At 34.0% G+C, this 20,130-nt stretch overlaps 1 protein-coding gene across 1 annotated transcript; it reads left to right on the plus strand.

Moving 5' to 3' along the window:
• Positions 1-1,035: 1,035 nt before the first annotated feature.
• Positions 1,036-19,593, plus strand: LOTGIDRAFT_212640 (hypothetical protein). Its single transcript, XM_009048894.1, has 12 exons — positions 1,036-1,249; positions 7,199-7,249; positions 8,298-8,450; positions 10,943-11,087; positions 11,727-11,830; positions 12,664-12,783; positions 13,149-13,263; positions 14,239-14,418; positions 15,707-15,783; positions 16,406-16,506; positions 17,134-17,232; positions 17,932-19,593. The coding sequence occupies exons 1-12, from the start codon at positions 1,188-1,190 to the stop codon at positions 17,973-17,975; spliced, it is 1,251 nt and encodes a 416-aa protein (XP_009047142.1). The 5' UTR covers positions 1,036-1,187; the 3' UTR covers positions 17,976-19,593.
• Positions 19,594-20,130: the final 537 nt, after the last annotated feature.

Here is a 20,130-nt window from a genome sequence, read left to right on the forward strand (position 1 = left end):
TTACAGGGTTGTCACTAACGTGTCTAAGGACCATTGTCACTGTAGGAAAGACGGAGACGGCAGTCAATAATTTGGATTTTACGATTCCCTGGGATCTACAAGTCAAATGGCTGGGTATCATCAGAGTTTTTTGACGGATGAAATTGAAGAAAAAAGATTTTGTAATTCAGGTAAACTATTCAATGTTTTAATGGTTGAAGGGATAAATGAATTATAAAAAATGTTCGTTGTATAGTCTAGGATGGGTTCTCTTATTTTCATTTATGAAGATGAAAATGATAATTCTTATATGAATAGAAAGTAGAAGTGTTCTAATGACTTGGAAAAATACCAGTTTGTCTCACATGTCCATAATTAATTCATAATTAGCTAAATTAGAAGAGAATTACCAGCAGAATTCCAATCAGTGACCGATCATGAAAGGTCAAAGTTTTTTTTTGTTTATCCAGACTGTACATACATGGACATGTATGATTGGTTAAAACTCTTAATTATATGCAATAAGAACATAATGATATGATTAAGAATACATGATAATTCATTAGAAACACTCATTAATCAAATAGTTTGCTAAATTTGACACTGAAACATAAGGAAACCATCTTTAAAATATTGTTTAAAATTTCTACCATTCTGATAATGAGGCAAACGTCTGTGGGTTTTGCAAATCCAATTATCATTCATGTTTTTCCCTTTAGCTTTAGCGATAATGACGTCATATGCGGTAAAGTATTTAATTATTTCAATAATTACAGGAACAATAGATGCGTTTTCTACATTAAAAGACTTCTAAAGTGTTACCTTTACTCGTATTTGATGGCAACCCCGGTAATTGATTTTCGATGGATATGTTGAAATGCTCATTTTGAAACAATTTTGAAGATCTCTTAGTGTTTTAGGTTTAAGGTTTAATTGCATTTGGTATTGTGTTTTTTTACATATAGGTGTTTGGGGTGATCTTGTTCGAGAAAAACGAATTTTCGGACTAATTTGATTGGAACGAACACAACTTGACTGGATAACGTCGTCTGTAGTCTACTAAATTTGTACAGTGCATTTTCCAGACTTTCTCAGACTTCAAGCTTGCAGCCCGGTGTCAATCTGGAATATTCAAGGTATCAGGATCAGACGCAAAAGGAATTAACGTCAGAAATTAGTTTTGTATATTCGGAGGGAACAGTTTCACCATGGCATTTAACAAATTAAGTATAGACAAACTTGATTTAAAGGGAAAACGAGTACTTATGAGGTAAGATCACAATCCGACCTTGACCTTACCGGTGTCCTAGTGTCCTTTAGACAACAAGCTACGAAAAGACTTTCATTATAGTCATGTATAGTAGCTTATTCAGTAAAAACGCTTTGCTAATGAATACGACCAATAATAAATTTATTTATTTAAGACTCATTTGAGTTAAAAGATACAAGTCGTTTCGTTTTCTTTACTTGCGTTAAGGGACAGACCGTCATCAACACTGCGCATGCGTTATCACACACTCTGTAAACAGGACTCACTCCACTAATTCATTTGCCATCTCTTCCCATGTTAAAACACGAAATTCAACCTTCTATAACTTTTTCCAGAAATCTCGTTGAAAGCTTTCCAATATGTCCAAAGAAAGCCTGACCAATTCTCAATGTCTCCTAAAAAATTCATTATATGATGACCATGAAAATTTTGAGCTACTAAAATTGAAAGTAGACTACTACCGGTTATACTCATCCACTAGAGTTTGGCACTTCACAAAACGACTATTTTTAGAATTAGCCTTCCGCCTTTAAGTCTCTCATCAGCTCACCAAATCTGAACAGACATCAAATTCCAAATCTAGACCAAATTTTACCCAAAAATAGGCAGGCAAAAACCCCAAAAGGGAGAGGGAAAGAAGATTTCTAAAAATAGCCTGGACTACATTCCTTACAATCATTTGCATAAAATGTTTTAGTGGAGTGAGTCCACATGTCATCCGGAAGAACAGTAAAAGAATCAAAAATCCAATTTCAATTTTCATCTGAGAGAGTGTACAGGAAACTTGTCATCTATCTATTAACAAACCAACCTACCTACAGCACATAAGACATGAAAGATGTATGAATTTTGAGAGGGTACAGGATGTAACATCTGACTACTGAGACTGAGAAGGAGATAAATGCACAGAACGGATGATGAGCCAAATCCAGCTGGGCCTGTCAGTGATCACAGTTATGCGCATACAAGGAAGAGAAACTTGGATGATAAAGAGGTGAGTTTATAATATTAACCATGACTTGCTTGAGTCACAACAAGTTCTGCCCTGGACCAATAATAATAGGCCTATCGGCAATGATTTTCCAATGGAGCAAGAGGGTGTCAAGACTCAACTGTGTTTGGAAAAGAAGTCATAGAGGCATTTAGTGTGAAACATCTCTTTTTCAGCCTCAGATGTTTATTTTGACAATATGTTTGTAGTTCAGTCATATCAACCATTTATGTCAATCTCTTGTTCCAACAAATATTTTTTTAAACATCGGCCACCAGAGACAACCGTGCCAACCAAAAGTTCATATTGTCGTATAAAGTGTTTTGAATGATACAATTTTCTATTGAGTTTGATCTAACATTTGTCAACATTTATTTTTAACTAAGGAAGGGGTGAGAAGGTTAATTCCACTGTAAAAGGCTTAAATATTCGAATTGGTTTTAAATAATACTTTCTTTCATTCTGTACAGGTTCCATCCTTCTCATTGATAGAAACATGTACAACAGACACATCGTACCAGACAAAGAGCTGTAAGAAAATGAAAGAGGAAGACTGTCAAGTAAGATATACAGTCAAGTAGCCTAATTCCGTGCTAACCTATTTGTATATGTATTAATGTATACTTTGACAAATACAAAATGGCGGATTTCAGTTATTACCAAACGTCACCATTTTTATCGGCCAAATTTCCTTATAATCCCAAGCGGTAATCGGAAGTGTCGTCTGCTAGAATGAAGTCACATGATCAACTAGCGGATTCTGTGTCAGCAGAAAATTTCTATGGAACACAAAGTTGGACATATTCTTATGTTTCAGTGACTTTTAGCAATAAATCACGCTACATATCTTATTTTGTCAGTCACTACTTTTTTTTAAAATGGTGGTTCTTTGAAGGACTTGTTACTAGTTATAATGAATTGATATTAAAGATAAATACTAAGAGAAGTTAATTATACCACCCGGTATCCATACAACATGTTTTATTTATAGATCAAACATTGTACATGAAAATAGGTGACGTCTTTGCCGAGTTGGTTGCTCATGAAATATGGGTCAAAGTGAAGGATTAATAAAGAAAATCGAAACAAACCTATTTTAATTATTTTGTAGTATATCCAAGGAAACATCTGAGACATAAAAAAAAAAAAATTCGTTTTTTGTAACTTTGACGAAATTCGGTGTTCAATCCTTATATCCACGAAAATAGGTTACACCACTGTATAAACCATGACTTGGTCTGGACACAAACATTAATAATCATGATTTGCCAACAGTGTATGTGACAAGAAAAACTTTCCTTGGGGAATAGTTTATCTTTGGGGATCTTTTGTTGCAGTTTCTAGCCTAACTAGTGCAGCTTTTCTTCTTTGTAGACTGCTGGAAGCACTACATTGTTGAAATCAAAGACATACATCTGCCCGTACTGCCAACTAAAGCTTGCTAGTCGTCAGTCATTATTCAAGCACAAGCAACGGAAACATGAAAAAGAGAAGGAATTTGCATCATCCAAAATTCAGTGTCTTAAATGCAAGGAAAAATGGTAAGTCAACTGATAGACTTCATCACAAATGTCAAGCTATAAAGAATTGTATCTAATACCTTGATTGCAATAGACACCTTTCTTGAATGACAGTTAGTTATTGCAGCAATTTCATTGGATCGTATGCTAGCAAATACAGCCAATTGTAGTCCTGAATCACATGCACAATCCAATTGTTCATAGCCTTCCTGTTCAGCGCTCTGATTAACTGTTTTTCACTAATCTACAATCCTATAAATAGTTGCATTTACAACCTTCTATGATACCTTTTTTTATACGCCCACACATAAGTTTCAGCGTATATTGTATATATAAACAGTCCGCTTTAAAACATCGTAAAATATATATTATAGGAGGTTCAATGTTCCTTTTTTCTGTAGATGAAAATATTTCTGAGTATTCAAATTAATATAAGAGGTTTAAATTTTCAAAGAATAAAAACCACGTTTAGGGGTAAAAATAGTTTTTTGTGTTTTTCTCAAAAAAAATAATTTTGTGTCATATATTGTTTACGAGATTTCAAGCAGTCACCCACGATATATTAATAAACAAAATCATTTTCATAACCACAGTTTCGTTTTTTAGTAATAACAACATTATGCACACTTTATTGTAATGCATTTCATTGAATTTCAGCTGTGAATCTTTAAAGGACCTCTTGATGCATCAAAATGAAGAGCACCAGGGAACATATGAGATCCATCATGCAGAATTTGACTGTAAAGAAGATTTTATTAGTGGAAAGTAGACACCGAGAACAAGTACAGGACGTGGTTCGTTAAAAAAAATGGGGACACTAGATCTCAAGATCACGTTACCTCCCACTTTTATTGTAACAGGTCAGGACAGCACAAAACTAAGGCCAAAGGAAAGAGGGCCTTGAAATCTCAGGGAAGTTCTAAGATTGGTGGGTATTGTTCTTCCTTCCTGACAAAAACATTTATCAACAGGGAAAATAAATGCAGAGTATTCATTAGAACATTCTCACAGGACAGATATAGCCCATTTAAAGATATCAGTAGATATAAAGACTCCAAAGCTTTTTATTGAGGAGAATAAATATTACTGATATAGCAAATGATGTCAGTGATTCACTTTCTTTTGCGGCTGACAAAAGCACATGTTCACAATCTCCATGTGATACACAGAGTGACCTCACTGAGCTAAAGAAAGCAGTTATTAGACAAGTTAGCTGAAATTATACAGGATGTGGAGTCTGCCCAGGATGTAAAAACTGTACGAGGCATTGTGATACTTCTAGACTCTGCTCTTGCTGTGGAAGTGGATTAGAGGCTATTTGTGAAGGACATTTTCTAACTAAATAAAAATTTCACAACATCGAAAAAAACTGAAAAAAAACCTGCTTGCCTTCAGTTCAAAAGTGATGAGGCAATCTACCAAAGACAATCTCAAGTTACAAAAGAGTATCACTCCATATGTTTGTGGATTTTTCCTGCAGTGGTGCGTTGCCATTAGGACAAGTGGAGTATAAACAGAGTGTTTTACTGTTTATTGTGGGTTCAGGATCTCTGAGATCAGAAGTGTTCAACAGATGACAGAAATTCTAAATCTGTAGTTTATTTCACTGCAACACATACTGTAATGTTACAGATGAAATTTTCAGCTCAGAAGTATTTTGATTAACAATGTATTTAATGATTAAAAGTAATGGCTTAAGTTTTTTTTTAAGTGGGGGTATTGATGATAAAATTAATTATTAATTTCCAGTCACATGTAATCTAATTACATAACATCAAATCATCAATAACCTTTCTCCATCTTTAGGAGCCTAACCCCCAAAACTAACACTGGAATTAATGAAATAGCACTAAAAACCCCCGAACACTTTGGCTGAGCTCTTCAGTGCAGCACCACCACTGACAACCAAAGTGGTATCGTTTACATTCTGGATTACAATGCGCAGAGACTGGTTGATGGTTTCTCCCTAATAGAAAGTGTTAATACAATAATAGTATATGTAAAGGGAAGTGATAAGGTCATGAACAAGAATTTGATAAGGACTAAGACCAGTAATTATTTTGCCATCTGTTTCCATGTTAAATCACGAAATTCAACCTTCTATAACTTTTTCCTGAAATCTCGTTTAAAACTTTCCAATATGTCACATGAAAGTCTGGCCAATACTTAGTTTCTGGACAAAAATTCAATATGATGACCATGAAAATATTGAACTACCAAACTGAAAGTAGACCACTACATTTTATCAACATCCGCTTGACTGTCACTGCATACAAAACAACTTTTTTTAAAATTATTCTTCCGCATGTAAACTCTCATCATCTCGTAAAATCTGAAAGAAAATGCAATTTCAGATATCAAATTCTAAATCTAAACCAAAAATTAGTCTGAAATAGGCATGCAAAACCCCAAAAGGGCGGCAGAAGAGGATTTCTAAAAAATAGCACGGACTACATTTGTATACAATCATTTACATAAAAAGTTTTAGTGGTCTGAGTCAATAATACTCACACAATTAAATGTATGTGTAACTTTGGATGGATACTATTTACTATAGGCTTTCTGACCTGATTCTAGGAGCCGCGGTGGCTCAGTCAGTTAGGCGCTTGCTCGCTAACCTGAAGGTCCAGGGTTCAATCCCGGCATAGGTCGAGATAATACCTTCGGATTTTTCAGCCTGGTTTCCCCCTGTCAGTGATGCAGGTAAAAGGGGCTGACATGGAAAAAGCGTCTAGTCGTTCGGATGGGACAATAAACCGAGGCCCCGTATGCTATAGGCTGTTCACGTTAAAGATCCCTCGACAGTTGGAAATTGAAAAAGAGCAGGCTAATGCCGCTGTCCTGGCAAAATTTCCCTCATGGCACCCTGCATGGCGTTGCCCGTCTTCATTAGCCCACAAGGTGCAGAAGAGTAGGACCTAAAACTCCATTCATTTCATTTCTGACCTGATTCTATTTAAAGTTACTTTCATGACAGACAGAAATACCCGTAGCCCAGATTAATTTATTTCTCTGGAATATTTAGCCAAATGTGTTGTATAGAAATAACACGGCCATATAATATACATCTTCACGATATCAAGCTATTACGCACTTCATATTGGATTGAAGACTGGCTAAAACAGCCAATCAGAGCCCTTGATAGAAAAAATAGAAGCATTATGGCTTTGTGTTCAGACTCTCTGTCGAGGACTCTGATTGGCTGTATCCAATGCAATCACATTTCTTCATTTTCCAGCTTCTATGATTAGAGCAGTAGCAATGATTCTTGATTTTGTGATTCAAATTAGTGCTATAATAATCACAATTAATTTCTTAGGAACAAAAAAATAAAGTTTTTAACATAACAATCATTGAACCATTGCAGTCCTAATCATTATTGCCAAAAAATATCTATAGAAGTCTTTTTTTATATATTTTGTGTTTTGTTTATTATAGGGTAGATTTTAATGTTCCATTAAAAGATGGCAATATTACCAATAATCAGAGGTGAGATTGTTTCTTTTATTTCATAATAAAACCTGATTCCATCCTGTCTTTTTTATAAAACATTTTCATTATCAAAAACGTCGTAACTTATACCTGAAAAAATTTCTAAAGTATGCCATTTATATCTATGTATCTACTTACTCAAACTGAATTTGATTTAAAATAAATAAAGCCTTGATAATGGCTTGATATTATCAGTTGAAACCTTTAGAATACGTAGGAGATATATTTCTCTACAATTAGGCGTTTATTTTACTTAAATCCATACAGTAGTTGTTTAAACAGCTTCCAAAAAGAAAGCAAACTTTAAAAGGTTACGTAAACTTTAAAATAGTTTTAAGAAATTAATGGCTGGATTTTTTAAGTTGAGAGACATATTTTCCTTGATTTTGAGAAAAAAGCTGAATGTCCCTTTGATATTGATAGTTTATTTACTGTTCATACTATAGATGGAAAGTAGAATTTTTTTTGTACAAGTTTTTAAAAAGTTATAGTTGTGTAGGTCTAAATATTTACTCCCAAAGATGAGGAAGAAGATTTTAGATTTCGGAGAAGGGAGGGTTTGATTCTCCCAAATGTACAGGCCTAGGGTGGAGCAAACACTCTATTTAGAAATTAGGATTAAGAGTCTTGATATTGGGTTTTCTTCTGATTGACATTCTTTTTGTTGAATTGTTGTGAAACAGAACACCAGATTTTAATAATTCTCTAGATTAGCATAATGTCAACTGACAATAAAGCTCTATCAATGACGACATCATTTGCTATAATTGAGCTCTTTATTTAGACATCTGCATCACTTTAATAGTAATCTTTTGTAGATTTTGATAAGGGAGGGTTTGATTCTCTCAAATGTACAGGCCTAGGGTAGAACAGATTCTTTATTTAGAAATTGGGATTAAAGCTGCTGATTCTGGGTTTTCTTCTGTTCTGATCTGAAATTAGAAAAAATAAAAATTCGCCTAAAGGGCGAGAAGTATAGTACCTGTTATGTACTGAAAGATGTACAGATGATCAAAATATTTTGAGTTTTTTTTTCATATTGTAGAATTGAAGCAGCTATACCAACAATTAAATATGCTTTAGACAATGGTGCTAAGTCTGTAGTATTAATGAGCCATCTTGGACGTCCTGATGGTCGTCCTAATGCTAAATTCACATTAAAACCAGTATCTGTTGTACTTGAGAAACTTCTAAAAAGGTAAAACTGTTCTCATGAGCCTTAGATAGATATTTTTGATGTATCACTTCTAAATTCATTGGAAGACCGTGGGGAGGAATTATTGCCAAGAGGGGAAATGGGGAAGAATCGTCAAACTGGGAAGGAAATGGAAGGCAATGTGATCTTGAAATCTTTACTGAAATTGACCCCAGTCATTCACCCCATTCTTTCACCCCAGTCATTCATCCCATTCTTTCACCCCAGTCTTTCACTCCAGTTATTCACCCGTCATTCACCCCAGTCATTCACTCCAGTCATGCACCCCAGTCTTTCACCCCAGTCATTCACCCCTGTCATTCATCACAGTCTTCACCCCAGTCATTCACCCCAATCATTCACCCCAGTCTTTCACTCCAGTAATTCACCCCAGTCATTCACTCCAGTCATGCACCCCAGTCTTTCACCCCAGTCATTCACCCCTGTCATTCACCCCATTCTTTCACCCCATTCTTTCACCCCAGTCATGGACCCCAGTCATTCATCCCAGTCTTTCACCCCAGTCTTTCACCCCTGTCTATCACTCCAGTCATTCACCCCAGTCATTCAATCCAGTCATGCACCCCAGTCTTTCACCCCAGCCATTCACCCCAGTCATTCATCACAGTCTTTCACCCCAGTCTTTCACTCCAGTCATTCACCCCAGTCATTCACTCCAGTCATGCACCCCAGTCATTCACCCCAGTCATTCACTCCAGTCATTCACCCCAGTCATGCACCCCAGTCTTTCACCCCAGTCATGCACCCAGTCTTTCACCCCAGTCATGCACCCCAGTTTTTCACCCCAGTCATGCACCCCAGACTTTCACCCCAGTCAATCACTCCAGTCATTCACTCCAGTCATTCACCCCAGTCATTCACTCCAGTTATTCACATCGCTCAATCACTCCAGTCATTCACCCCAGTCTTTCACCCCAGTCATTCACCCCAGTCATTCACTCAGTCTTTCACCCCATTCTTTCACCCCAGCCATTCACTCCAGTCATTCACTCCAGTCATTCACCCCAGTCTTTCACCCTCTCATGCACCCCAGTCATTCACTCCAGTTATTCACCCCAGTCATTCACCCCTGTCATTCATCCCAGTCATTCACTCCAGTCATTCACCCCAGTCTTTCTAACAAGTCTTTCACCCAAGTCTTTCACCCAAGTCTTTCACCCAAGTCTTTCACCCCAGTCTTTCACCCCAGTCTTTCACCCTAGTCTTTCACCCTAGTCTTTCACCCCAGTCAATCTCCGCAGTCATTCACCCCAGTCATTCACTCCAGTCATACAGAAAATTGTGAACGAAAATTTGGCTTGATAAAATTGAACTATCTCGATATATGGAGTATGATTTTATATCCGTTCATGGTTAATTTTTTTAATACATTTTCGAATGAAATATGTTTAAAAAATGACTGATTTATTTTGGGGAGGAATAAATTTGGAAGAACTTATTCAATGATCTCACTGAGGTTGAGAAGCACTGGGCTAATAGATAGAGGTATTCAAAGTAAGATTAAGATCTGACATTCCTTTGAAGTGCCTGGACCACCCAAACTAACAGGCTTAATTGAGATTATTGTGAATCCAAGAATTTTGTTATTGCTTTGACAACAATCGTTGAAATTATTCAAGAAGGCGTTATATTCAATCCTTTTTATACGCCCACTTCTCTCTATGTGGACGTATATTGTCGGGACCCTGTCTGTCCCACCGGCCTTCCATCCGTCCATAAACATTTGCTTGTAAACGCTCTAAAAACTAGATTTTTTTATGGAATTAAATGAAATTCGGTATGAGTATACATATTCATAAAACGAAGATCAAGTTCAAATTTGAGCTATTTTCGACCATTAGAAGCAGAGTTATATCTTGAATATGCTATTACTCTCTTAGTTTTCAACTGATTTTGATGAAACTTAAAATGGATGTTATTGGACATAGAATGCAAATCGAAAGCTTTGAGAAAGTTTAGTTTACTTCTGATTTAATTTAAGGCTTTTTCAAGATTTAGGCCTCTTACGTCAGTTTTGAGGAGTTATCGCCCTTCAACCTCTATACAGTAAGTGCTTCTATCAACATCAATTGCTCGTACACACTCTAAAAACTAGAGTGTTTGAAGGAATTAAATGAAATTCGGTATGTGCATACATATTCATGAAACGAAGGTCCGTCTGCCCGCCCATCCGTCCGTCAACATTTGCTTGTAAACGCTCTAAAAACTAGATTTATTGATGGAATCAAATGAAATTCGGTATGTGTATATAGAAACGAAGATCCAGTTCGAATTTGAGCTATTTTCGACCGTTAGAAGCAGAGTTATTGCCGTTGCCCCAAAATCTTGCATATTTACCATTTGCATGCTGTGGTGGGCGTATATGGCTGTGGTCCACTATCTTTTCATTACAAATTCTTACTTTTTCATTTCATTTTACAACATGTTATGATGAAGTTCTATTTGAAAGAGCTGATCCATTTAATTTATTTTAGGCCAGTTATGTTCTTAAAAGATTGTGTTGGAGCTGAAGTTGAAGGAGCATGTGCTAACCCAGAACCAGGAACTGTTATTTTACTGGAAAATCTACGTTTTCATCTTGAAGAGGAAGGAAAAGGCCTTGATATGCAGGGAAAAAAGGTTTGAAATATTTCAACAGTGATTTACTTCATAACCTGCTTGAAGATTCAGGTTTACAATTCCTTTGACCAATCGTACCTTAGTTTCAGAAACAGAATATTTCAGCTAATCAGTCTAAGTGTTCACAGCTCACTGTCAAAATTTGAGCTTTCAACTCATAGAAAATACATTATATGTATGTTTTTATATGTTTTGAAGATATGCTTTCTAAGAGAAAGGGAAATTTCTAGTTTAGGATAAGCTGATATATTCGTGTAGTTCTAGTACTTCTGAAGAATATATACATATATTCAAGACTCAAATCATCCCTTGGTTATGACAAACCATTGCCTTTTAGAGACTGTTTGCTAGTGTGGTATAGAAATGATTACATGATGCAAACCTAGCCAAAGAACCAGCTGGTAGAAAGGATCCTTAACTGTGAACGTTTAGTTGTTATCTTTGTAAAATATAGTTGTTCCTTTTCTTTAGGACTTAAGTTCTCTTGTATATAATACAACATAGGTAGAATCATTCTTTATCAGGTACTTTCTAACTATACATTGTATTTTTTTAGGACACATTCTAATGGAACAATACTCCACACCCTTGACTATATTATAACCTTTGTGTTGATTTGATTTGTATTCTTTTTTTAAGGCGAAAGCATCACTAGAAAATGTTACCAAATTCAGAAACTCTCTATCGAAGTTAGGTGATGTTTATGTTAATGATGCTTTTGGTACAGCACACAGAGCACATAGGTATTTGTTTCTATTTGTGTCTTATATAAATCTCAAAGAATTTTTATCAAGATCTTGATTTGGTCTTTCATATTTTCAAGGCTACACAAGGAACAATTTTTAACAGAAGAATGACTTTGAAAAAAGTGAAAATATTCGGTTAACTTCTCTAAGTACCATGTAATCTATAAAGCCCAATTATTATATATTATATATATAGTGTATGTGCCCCTGACTGTTGATGACATTGTCACCCTAGTAAATATAATTAAAGAGATTGTAAAGAGGTTTTCTAAAAAAAAAAAACAATTATTTAAGGCCAGACCTATTTATTTTCTTGTTTTATGGATTTTCTCTGGTAAAATCTGTAAAGGCAAGAGATGAAAAAAAAATAATTTGTGTAAAATAACTTTACTTAAGCCAGAATTACCTTGGATTTTACGATTTACTCAGTGTTGATTTGACCCAAAATAATATATTAATAATGGAAGTATCTGATGAAAAATAAAAATTCATCATCATTTTTGTTTTCCAGCAGAGCTTTTTTTTTCTGATTTCTAGAAATATCAAGTGTGAGGATCCGTAAAACAAGAAAAAAAATTGATCTGGCCTTAGGGACACTAATAGCATCTATTTGCACTATTCCAATTTTCAATCAGACGTCTGAGGTCCCTGCAATTCCACTAAAATTTTGCATTTTATGACGTCACTTATCAGAGATTTTACATGATAACGCATATATTTTGCAATTAGTGACGTCTTTAAATGATTGAAAATTGGAATGGTGCAAATTACTGCTATTAATGTTCAAGATACACATACAAATATAGAAAATATATCTTTATTTTTCACAGTTCAATGGTTGGTTGTGAACTAGAACAAAGGGCTTCAGGATTTTTACTCAAGAAAGAACTGGAATATTTTGCCAAGGCTTTAGATAATCCAAACAGACCTTTCTTGGCTATTTTAGGAGGGTAAGAATATTTATAGTATATTAGCTGGATTAATTTTAATTTATATATGTAAATAGTCTTCTGAAGTACTAGAAATGTACAAAAATCGCATAAGTCCTTTAAAACTACTTCAAACTAGGAATTTTACTCACTATTTCTACAGATGTCTTTTCTATATATGGAAGTGTCTCAAGACAAGACAACATTTTAACTTTCAATCACAGATAATTCTGGACACACATGGATTTGAAAATTTCAACATTGAGCTGTAAACACTATTACTGATTAACTCAGCTTAAAAATTCCAGTTTTTGGGACTAAGGCACGTTTGGTAAAAAATAGTGTTTGGTAAAAAATAATGACCCCCCAATTGTTGATGTTTGTAGAGCTAAAGTGGCTGATAAAATACAGTTAATAGAGAATTTATTAGATAAGGTCAATGAAATGATTATTGCTGGTGGAATGGCTTTTACTTTCTTGAAAGTTCTGGAGGATATGGAAGTAAGTATACAATTAAATGATATCTATCAGTTTTTGATGCATGAAATAATTGTACCTTTGTTAAGTATACTCCAATAATCATAACAAAAAATAAACTTTAAGAAAACAAGTTATATGGATATTCTTCTTCTAGTTTTATTACATCAAGTAAAAATTTTACTTCCTGCTTCTATATGTCTTACAAAGATTTTATTAAACTTTGTCTATGAAGTTTCCTTTTTGATATGTCACTAAGTTGAGAATGTCAACATTTCACCTTGTTGATTGGGAAGATGAAGATCAAAAAATATAGATAAAAAAAAAATATCACCCCTTTCTTCAATCTTCATTAGATTTAACCATAAGGGCCTTAAAGTAAAACTTAAAAAAGTAGCATTTGTCAACCTTCCATAGAATTAAAAAAAATTGTTAAGATTCATACATCAGCTTGTAGCTTTTCAAAGCTTCCTGAAACAATAGTGATTACCAGTTGCAATAAGAATAATGTTCATAACACAACTTGTGCAACTGAGTTTTGAGTTGCCTTTGATACTCAGAAACTCTTTCATTATTCACAACTGATAATGGTTTAGTTATGGTGTGAGAGCTTCTTAAAGTGATTGTAAAGAGGTTTTCTAAATTTTGTATGTGTTTCAGGGACACTGATACCATCAATTTGCACCAAGTCTGTGTTTTATCAAATCCACTAAAACTAAGTGTTTCATCTCATCACTAATTGCAAGGGGCCTTATGTTATAAATATATATATATATTTTGCGATAAGTGACCTCATATAAAACTTCTTATTGAGTGGAATTGCAGGAACCACAGATGTCTGATTTGAAAGTGGAATGGAGCAAATTGATGCTATAAGTGTTCCTGATACACATAAAGAATTCAGAAAACCTTGTTACAATCCCTTTAAAAATGAGTTTTAATGAGTATAAATTGTTATCTCCCTTCATTCATCATTGTGACTGTTTTGTTTAATTTCAGATTGGTACATCACTGTTTGATTCTGATGGAGCTAAGATAGTCAAAAAGTTGATGGAAATAGCTGAAAAGAACAAAGTAACAATTCATCTACCTGTAGATTTTATAACAGGAGATAAGTTTAGTGAAGATGCTACAGTTGATACTGCTACACTTATCTCTGGTATTTCAGCTGGTGAAATGGTAACAAATATTTATGATTTTATTACAAATAGAGATAAAATATAGATTTAAAGGATTGAATAAGATGTTATAAATTTTTAAATGTGTATAGTGAACAGTGATAGCATAAATTTGCATCATTTAATTTTCATTCAGATGTCTGTGGTTCCTGCTTTTAATGATGTCACTAATCGGTAGGGGCCTGAACTAGTGTTGAAGTCTATTTCGCGATTCGTGACATCATCAAACACTTAGTATTAGTGCAATTGCAGAAAGCACTAAGGAACTGATTAAAAATTGGAATGGTGTTAATCACTGCTATCAGTGTCCCTGATTCACATATGTAAAATTTAAAAAAATCTCTTAACAATCCCTTTAAAATATGATTTCAACAGTTTTTTTATGGTTCTTTCTTGAACAGATATCACATCAACTTCATTATCGCATGCATGAATGTTTTTGAAATTTTGAAATATGAAATATAGAACTGATTTCTGTATATCAATTCTAAATATTCCATTTGATGAAACAAAGGCTTTTTTTCAAGGTTTATAATAGAATACAAATTACTACTAATAATTACAGTGGAACCTAAACAGTCAGGCCATTGGACCACTGTAAAATGACGGTTTGGAGGGCTTGCCAGTTAACCTGTAGGAGTGGCAATATAACAGAGTTACATCCCTTTATAACTTAATCCATTATCTGTAGTTGTCGATCTGTATAATGTTAACTGGACACCGTGTGATGTTTAATTAATTATTTTATTATAATTAACAATTAATTCCCTTTGCATGACACGTTGAAGTTTGCTAGGGCATTCCAAGATTTTGATTTAAACTTTATAGAAAATTTGAGATTAGGATATGACTGAATGTTCAAATGCCAGTTAGGGATTAATCGTTTCATTTGTTACTTTGGTCACGGCACATGTGATATTTATGTTTAATGTCGTCAACGGATTAACGTCAATTAATACATGAACTAATTAAGATGCCAGTTTAGAGAGACTAATTAACTATAGATTAACTACTTTAGGACTTGATGCCAGATTGCGTTAAAGAGGGGTGCCGGTTTACCAGGGTTTATCTCCTCTATATTATATAGTGATTCGGCCAGGATTTTTCAAATGTACCGGTTTACAGTGAAAACCAGTTTACAGAGGAAACCGGTTTAAAGAGGATGCGGTTTATAGAGGATGTGATTTATAGAGGATGCAGTTTAGAGGGGTTTCACTGTATTACTAATTTTATTCAGCAAAGCTAGCTAACTCGTTGACTTTAACAAATATAGTACTATTTAATTTAAGGGTCTTGATATTGGCCTAAAGACAAGAGCTCAGTTTAGTGAAGTTATAGGTAGAGCTAAAACTATCGTATGGAATGGGTAAGATTTAAAATGATCATTATATCCAATTAGTCCTTTCATCAGCTGGTAAAACTTCAGTTGAGCTACTTTTCAGATGAAAACATTCTCTAAAAGTAAAGATCATTTGATTTAACTTAGATTGCCCTTTCCCAGCTGTTCCTCATGCCTGAATGAGTCTTAGTTAGTACAGCTACTGTTGAGGTCCAAAATAGTTGAAATTTTCCAACTTCATTTTTTGTACATATATTTTTTCTCTGAAGTAGTGAATTCTGTGTAATTATGGTAGATTTCCTAATTAGGTGTTGACTCTAAATCAATGTTACCAAGGCCTTGTGTGCTACAGACTGTGCACGTTACAGACACCTCGACAGTTGGAAATCGAAAAAGAGCAGGCTAATGCCGCAGTCCTGGCAAAATTTTCCTCATTGCACCCTGCATGGCGTTGTCTGTCTTCCTTAGCCCACATGGCGCAGAAAAGTAGGACGTAAAACTCCATTCATTTCATTTCACTAAATGAATGATGTTATTTTACAATCGGTTAAAAATGCTGGAATCAAGTCAGATATGTTGGACAAATATTGAGTAAGATATTCGTCAAAATATGTTAAACTTATACCATTCTTGCAATGAATTATCTTAGACCACCTGGTGTGTTTGAATTTCCCAATTTCTCTGATGGTACAAAAGAAATGATGAAAGCTGTAGTTGCTGCAACTCAGGATGGTGCTACAACTATCATTGGTAAGGAAACTTTTCTGCCTGCTTTTTCAGTTTTTTACACAGATGGCTAATAATTGCTGATATAACTATTTGCATTTGACCGACATTTGACAAGTAATGGCTAGGGTCATATGAGCGGCTTTGCCGGTCATGTCTGACAAATGAACCAACAGTGATTGTTGTTCCATAAAGCTGTGACTATATATTGTACTCACAATTTCTTAATGCCATTTAAAGACTTTATTCAAATGACAATGAATGAAACAAAATGCTGGAATTATGTTCATTTCGTTGGTTTGACATCCCACTTCCTACTGGCTCAGTAACATAATATATAATGTTTGTTAGAAACATTCCAGTGCTGTTGTCATTTATTCTGAATCCAAACAACAAACTTCGAAGAAATCTCCTTAGAGTCTAACGCACTGTCCAATCTTTCTCTTTCACACTCCAAGAGTTATTTTACCAAAAATCTCTCAGAATTCATTATCTCAGCCTCCTTGTTGTCTTTTACGACTTCAAAACATGTCCCTTAGAAGTAGGTCACCAAAAGTTCTCTTATTGTACACTGCATGACTTTTAAAACTGTCACTGGCTTTTACAAAAGATGTGTCATAGTTTTTTTTATAATAACCATATATTTTTCAGGTGGTGGTGACACAGCTACTTGTGCTGCAAAATATAACACAGAGTCTAAAGTTAGTCATGTAAGCACTGGTGGAGGAGCCAGCTTAGAGTTATTAGAAGGTATAGTAATATTAGTATATCTCAAAATAAAAGAGCCATACACCGATAAAACAAAATAAATGTGATGTACCTGGTTAATGGGCAAATTCTGATCATAACTATTAGTTTTGGTTTTGTTTTTATACTCCTACATGGAAATTTGGTCCCCTCCATCTACATTTCTTGCATGCATGATAAGGGCTACAGTTTTTATCTGATCTTGATGAAACTTGGTATGCATGTATGTGATCTCAAAGGATAATTTAATATTTCTGGGTTATTGCTATTGATTTAAAAAGATTTTGTGAAAAAACTCAGCATAACTGACCCTAAATTGATGAGATATTCAAATGCATAATGAAGATCTTCAATATGAGAAATTACGTATTTTTATTAAGATCTTTAATATATATTTGTTCAATAAAGATTTAGTTATCATCACTGACAGCTGCCAGTGGGCATGTTATCTTGCCTGGCAAGCTATCTTTTTATACTTTGGGAAAATTCAATATTACACTGTACTTGTTACTTCAACAAATACTTGCACTGAATTCATTTTTCTTTTCGAATATTATCATGAAATCTTATATGCAGTGCTTTGCAAATAATATATCTAATAGGTATGCTTATTGATATAGTGGTAAATCAAGATCCAGAGTTCTTAGAAACATTTCACATTGGCTAGAATCTGTGTTATTTTGTGTTTTTGTTGTTTTTCAGGTAAAACTCTACCAGGTGTAGCAGCTCTGTCTAATGCAGCCTGAATATTAGCATCTCATCTCTAATTCCCTTTCATACATGGTTTTCTCCCTTTATACATGTACAATGAATGAAACAAAATATTGGGATATAATAATTTCCTTTGTTTGGCATCCTTTTACCCACTGAATAAAGCAATTCATTGCTAATGCTATTCTTCTTTCAATCTTTTATACAAAAAGTATTTGATAAACCTTATTCTACACCACCTTTCTTTTTTTATTGGATCCTTCAGAACATAATCAGTCTGGAAAATTCTTGTTCATGTTTCTGCTAAGCTAAGGAACATAACTTAAAGGACAGGAAGCTGTTCACAATTGTTTTAGTGTCTTTATACTTGATAAAGACACAAAATACTGTAAATATATCTGATAATTTTCAGTAAAGTTCAATCCAATTCTTTACCTTAAGATTGTTGTTACTTTAAATCCTGTTTGTCAAGGTGGTTTTGTTTTCAACCAATGAAACCATTATCTTAATTAGGTTTTAAAGGGACAGATGTGCCACTTTGGGGGATTGATTTTAGTCTTAAATATAAGTAAATAGTCTTCAGAAGTACTAGAAATGTATGAAAATTGTAGGAATTTTACTCACTATTTCTATATATGTCTTTTCTATATATCACAGTCACGAGTCGTCATTTTAACATTCAACAGCACATGGATTTGAAAGCTCAAATTTCTGTTGTGAAGTGTGAACACTATTACTGATTAGCTTAGCTAAAAAAATTCCAGTTTCTGAGACTAAAGTATGATTGGTCAAAAAAATGGCATCTGTCCCTTTAAGAACAAATTATTTGATTGTCTGAACAAATAAAACACATTGTAATGGAATGTTTGAGATTTAAATTTTTAATAAAACGAAACTTTGTGGTTGATATTTAAAATGATTTTTGATAATATTGAAAAGACAAAAACTGATGGGTTTCAATTTTTTATTTTGTTTTAAAATGATATTCACATTTCATATACTTTTGTAGTTGGGAATTTTTGATTGGGCACAAAAATTGAATTCCACAAACAATAACAATTTCACAATATCTTAAGTAGTATATCAGGAAATATAAATTAGCATTAAATACACTAGTTTATTAAGTGTAGTTTGTTCAATATTTCTTAAACAATTTATCGTCATTTATATGTGAAGTTTTTATAACAATTTTAATGAATGTCTATGACGATCTACCTAAAACCAATAGAATTGTAAACCACAATAAGTATTATGCTATATATATATGGATTGCCTTAAGCACTAGAAAATATATATGACAAATTTCTCTATTCATGTATGTCTACTATTTCTACTGTACCGTTGTCTGTGGCTCATTGAAATTACAATAAGACTATCATCTGGCAAATAAAACATTAAAGCAAGAAAACCATTTGTCAAATCCTAGGATGAGAAAAATTGCTATTTTCCTCTGAAAGCCTTGAGCTACTTTCTATTGTCTTTCCTCCTCTAAAGATCTCGTGTACATTACTAACCTGTGGTAGTGTTAGATTTGACAGTGTTTTAGGTAGATAAAATAACTAACAACTTCTTGTGTGGAAGTCTAAGTTTTGTTTGTTGAGACTTGTATATTGTACAGTTTAACTGACCAAAATATTAAATATGGTGTCTTCTCTTGAGGTTTTTCTTTCGCCGAGCCCCCAACAAAAAAACCACGTTTTTTGATAAAATAAGGAATTGTGGGATAAGGAAACTCATAGAGGCTGTCATATTTCTCTACTATAGGTTTCGATATCCCACAATTCCTTATCAAGAACGGGCGTTACATGACCCGTTTGATTGGTTAAAAATTACATCATTGGGACTGGTCTTTGTTAGAAAACTATTTAGATCACAACGTAGATAAAAGATATCAGAAAAAGATACAAAATTGTAATCTAATTTTAATTATATTGGTCGACTGATGAATTCTGATCAATTTGATTCAATCAGTCAGATACTCGAGTAATTTATCATTAATTCACTATCCACTTGGTTCATGAATCAATTATTAGATGGGGTTTCTATCGTACACGACCAAGGGATGTTAATACGAATTGATCGTGTCCATCTAGCACACACATTTTAACCTGCACAAGTTGTCAAATACGTTCTACAAACTATACACAGTGAACTCTGATAGCTTCCTTGTGGTAGTAAATATGATACCAA

This window comes from Lottia gigantea (genome assembly GCF_000327385.1).
Source record: "Lottia gigantea unplaced genomic scaffold LOTGIsca_13, whole genome shotgun sequence".
Classification (NCBI taxonomy): domain Eukaryota; kingdom Metazoa; phylum Mollusca; class Gastropoda; family Lottiidae; genus Lottia; species Lottia gigantea.

Bases quoted from the DNA above. Each gene is read 5' to 3' on its own strand.
- LOTGIDRAFT_212640 (XM_009048894.1), top strand. From the start codon at position 1,188: ATGGCATTTAACAAATTAAGTATAGACAAACTTGATTTAAAGGGAAAA. The intron at 7,250-8,297 runs GTGAGATTGTTT...TTCATATTGTAG, and splicing joins AATATTACCAATAATCAGAG to AATTGAAGCAGCTATACCAA. The intron at 11,088-11,726 runs GTTTGAAATATT...TCTTTTTTTAAG, and splicing joins TTGATATGCAGGGAAAAAAG to GCGAAAGCATCACTAGAAAA.